At 35.8% G+C, this 3,047-nt stretch overlaps 1 protein-coding gene across 1 annotated transcript; it reads left to right on the top strand.

Moving 5' to 3' along the window:
• The first annotated feature begins 526 nt into the window (after nucleotides 1-526).
• On the top strand, nucleotides 527-2,655 carry eif1b (eukaryotic translation initiation factor 1B). Its single transcript, XM_051881881.1, has 4 exons — nucleotides 527-761; nucleotides 1,815-1,978; nucleotides 2,065-2,166; nucleotides 2,315-2,655. Exons 1-4 carry the CDS (start codon nucleotides 731-733, stop codon nucleotides 2,357-2,359), a joined length of 342 nt encoding a protein of 113 aa, XP_051737841.1. The 5' UTR covers nucleotides 527-730; the 3' UTR covers nucleotides 2,360-2,655.
• Nucleotides 2,656-3,047: the final 392 nt, after the last annotated feature.

Genomic DNA, 3,047 nt, shown 5'->3' on the forward strand with positions numbered 1-3,047 from the left:
TGAGCTAAGCGATTTTTTGGCTTTACTTCCGGGTTGTTTAAAGACCCCACAATGAGGAGTGGATGGGCTAGAAAAAGTCTTTATTATTCTATCTCAAATAAAACCACCTTGTCAAATATCATTATGCTGTAAGAGGCCTGTTTTACTAATTTTATCCGTGCTCCATGCACTGGTTAGTAAAGCAGTCATAAATAATTATAATAAACATTACAGTATTACTATACGCCTGACACTAAATAGTTTACATACAAATTTTAAATTCTACTGTCTTTTTATGTTTTCAGTTCTTTATTCAATATATATATTAGTAATAAAAACTAGCATAATGTAAATTTATAATCACTTAAAATCGGATTAAATACACTGAATGTTCAAAATAGTCACCCACTTTGATTTTAAATCACTTCAGTTCGTGAAATATATATATATAATTGTGGTATGTTTATTGAGACAATCATATCTGCATACATCTGTTTAGAGAAAGATCCTAATTAAATACAGCTGGCAATGTACTTAAAGCCTTTTGTCATCGCGCTCTGTGGCGTATTAAAAGCACTTCCGCTGTGTCCCACGCGATAGACTCATTGGTAGTTGCATCAGGCAGATTAAAAAGCAGCCGCTCTGTGTTTTCGACGACGTTTTATAATTAACTACAAATCTAAGCAAGCATATCCAAGCGGCACTGATCGCCGACATCTTTCATCTGTTAAAGTTACCTCAGTAATATCGCATGTCCAATATACAGAACCTCCAGTCCTTCGGTAAGTTGCACGAGTTTACAAAGGAAGAGCATCTTGGGCATTGTGTGTTGTTTGGAGCCGGTGGTAAAATGCATCAATACGAACATGTTATTTAAATGGTCGATACAAAAAGTACACGTTTTTCTTTATCTAAAATAAGCTAATTTCCACGCCTGGGGAAATCGTGAGGAAAATAATGGCGCCTTTTTAAACAAAATACAATTTTGTAAAACTGCTGTTAAGTTTTTAAAACTGTTAGCGCAATATCTGTAAGATTTTTTTTTTTTTTTTTTTGAAAGTCCATATACAGTACAATCTTAAAAATCAAGGTTCATTACTGGCATCTGTGTTTCCACGAAGAACCGCTTTCCGTTGCACAAAATGGTGGATGAAGGTTCTTTACGATTTTTAATGTTTAAAAAAAAAAATTCTCTGAGGAACACAAAATGGTGGTTCTACTATGGCATCCCTGTGAAAACCCTCTTTTGGAAACTTTAATCTTAAGTCGTGTAATCAAAAGTGACTGAAGAAATGATTGAAAAATCGCTGTTTCAAGCGTGTGGAAAGGGGTTGACTTAAAAATAAAAAATAAAAATGTTATTTACTCACCCTCAAGTTGTTCTAAACCTGTATGAGTTTTTCTTCTGCTGAACACAAGATATTTTTAAGAATGTTGGTAACCCAACAGTTGGTCCCCATTGATTTCCATAGTTTTTTTTTAGTTTTTTTTTATTCATACTGTAAGTCAATGGGGACCAACAGCTGTTCATTTTGTGTTCAGCAGAACAAACTCATACAGGTTTAGAACTTGAGGGTGAGTGAATGATAACAGAATTATTTTTGGGTGAACTATCCTTTTAAAAGCGGTTTGATCAGATTTTTAGTTGCTTAAGTCCCCACCATGCTAATAAAATACACATTTTAGGGTTTTTTTTTTTTCTTCTAAATGCTCTTTCAAACTGCAGGCAGTTGTTGCTCCTTATGATCTCCAACTTGATTCTTTCCCATTGTGCAGCTTGAGCTGTGAGACTTGTTTCCTGTAACAGACTGAAATGCTTCATTGTTTCTCCGTAGATCCCTTTGCTGATGCAACTAAGGGTGACGACTTGCTCCCGGCTGGGACAGAGGATAAAATCCACATAAGGATTCAGCAACGGAACGGCCGCAAAACGCTGACCACGGTTCAAGGCATTGCAGATGATTACGATAAAAAGAAGCTTGTAAAAGCCTTTAAGAAGGTAGTTTCTAACACCTAGATATTTGCAAGCATTTCTCTCAAAGTGGTGTTTGGCGTTGAGTAATCTTGTGCTGTTTTATTTAATAGAAATTTGCCTGCAATGGAACGGTGATCGAGCACCCGGAGTATGGAGAGGTGATTCAGTTGCAGGGTGACCAAAGGAAAAATATCTGTCAATTTCTTCTGGAGGTGAAGTATATTTGTATATGGAATAACATACTACTGCTTGCAAGCTGTTTGTGTCTAGAAAGTGTTTAAATGAGTTTGTTTGATTGCCATTGTGGTTGTTTTGGACTTCAAATCAGCAGTTACTTATTTCCATTTTGCTATTTTACAGATCAACATCGTAAAGGAGGAGCAGTTGAAGGTTCACGGGTTTTAAAATGATGGCCCATCCAGGGCTTTCTAAAGGACTGCACCAGCATGTAGCAATCCTAGTACATTCATGGCAGGGTTTGTAGGACCATATGCTAACGACGCTGACAGCAGGGTGAAACACTTTGTTTTTTGCAGTCATTTTAAGCTCGAATTTTCATAATGACCTCAACCGGACCACTAATTCCACGCTGGTCTGAATTATATACTGAATCTTTGTTGCTTGTGAACGTTTTATGATAGATGCACTCAATTGCACGATATCTTTTTATCAAGGACAATAAAGTTATGTGACTTTGCAAATTTGTGACTATTTGTCTTTTCTTCCCTCGTAACATTTATTTAAATGCTACAGATTAAACATTCGTGTAGCAAATCAGCATACATATTGGTAGTTAAAATCTAGATTGAACTGTTTGCGCATTCAGCCAACATAGTTTGCATCAAGTCGAAAGGAGCCTTTAATCAGAAGTGGTATGAGTATTACGGTTGTGTTTCTGTAAAGGAAATTTGGAGCAATTGATTTTATAGGCAATTTAATCAAGTATTAAAACGATGCTTTTTAGCATGATGTTTAATATAAACATGATGGAAAAGAGTTAACTTGCATTCTAAGTAGTTATTCTTTTTGTTAAATCATTTTTGTTCACTCTCTTCTAATTTGGCTCATTGTCAGGGCTGGAAATCCTTTCAGC

Source organism: Ctenopharyngodon idella, chromosome 23 (genome assembly GCF_019924925.1).
Source record: "Ctenopharyngodon idella isolate HZGC_01 chromosome 23, HZGC01, whole genome shotgun sequence".
Lineage (NCBI taxonomy): Eukaryota > Metazoa > Chordata > Actinopteri > Cypriniformes > Xenocyprididae > Ctenopharyngodon > Ctenopharyngodon idella.

Bases quoted from the DNA above. Each gene is read 5' to 3' on its own strand.
- eif1b (XM_051881881.1), top strand. From the start codon at position 731: ATGTCCAATATACAGAACCTCCAGTCCTTCG. The intron at 1,979-2,064 runs GTAGTTTCTAAC...TTTATTTAATAG, and splicing joins TTGTAAAAGCCTTTAAGAAG to AAATTTGCCTGCAATGGAAC. The intron at 2,167-2,314 runs GTGAAGTATATT...GCTATTTTACAG, and splicing joins TCTGTCAATTTCTTCTGGAG to ATCAACATCGTAAAGGAGGA.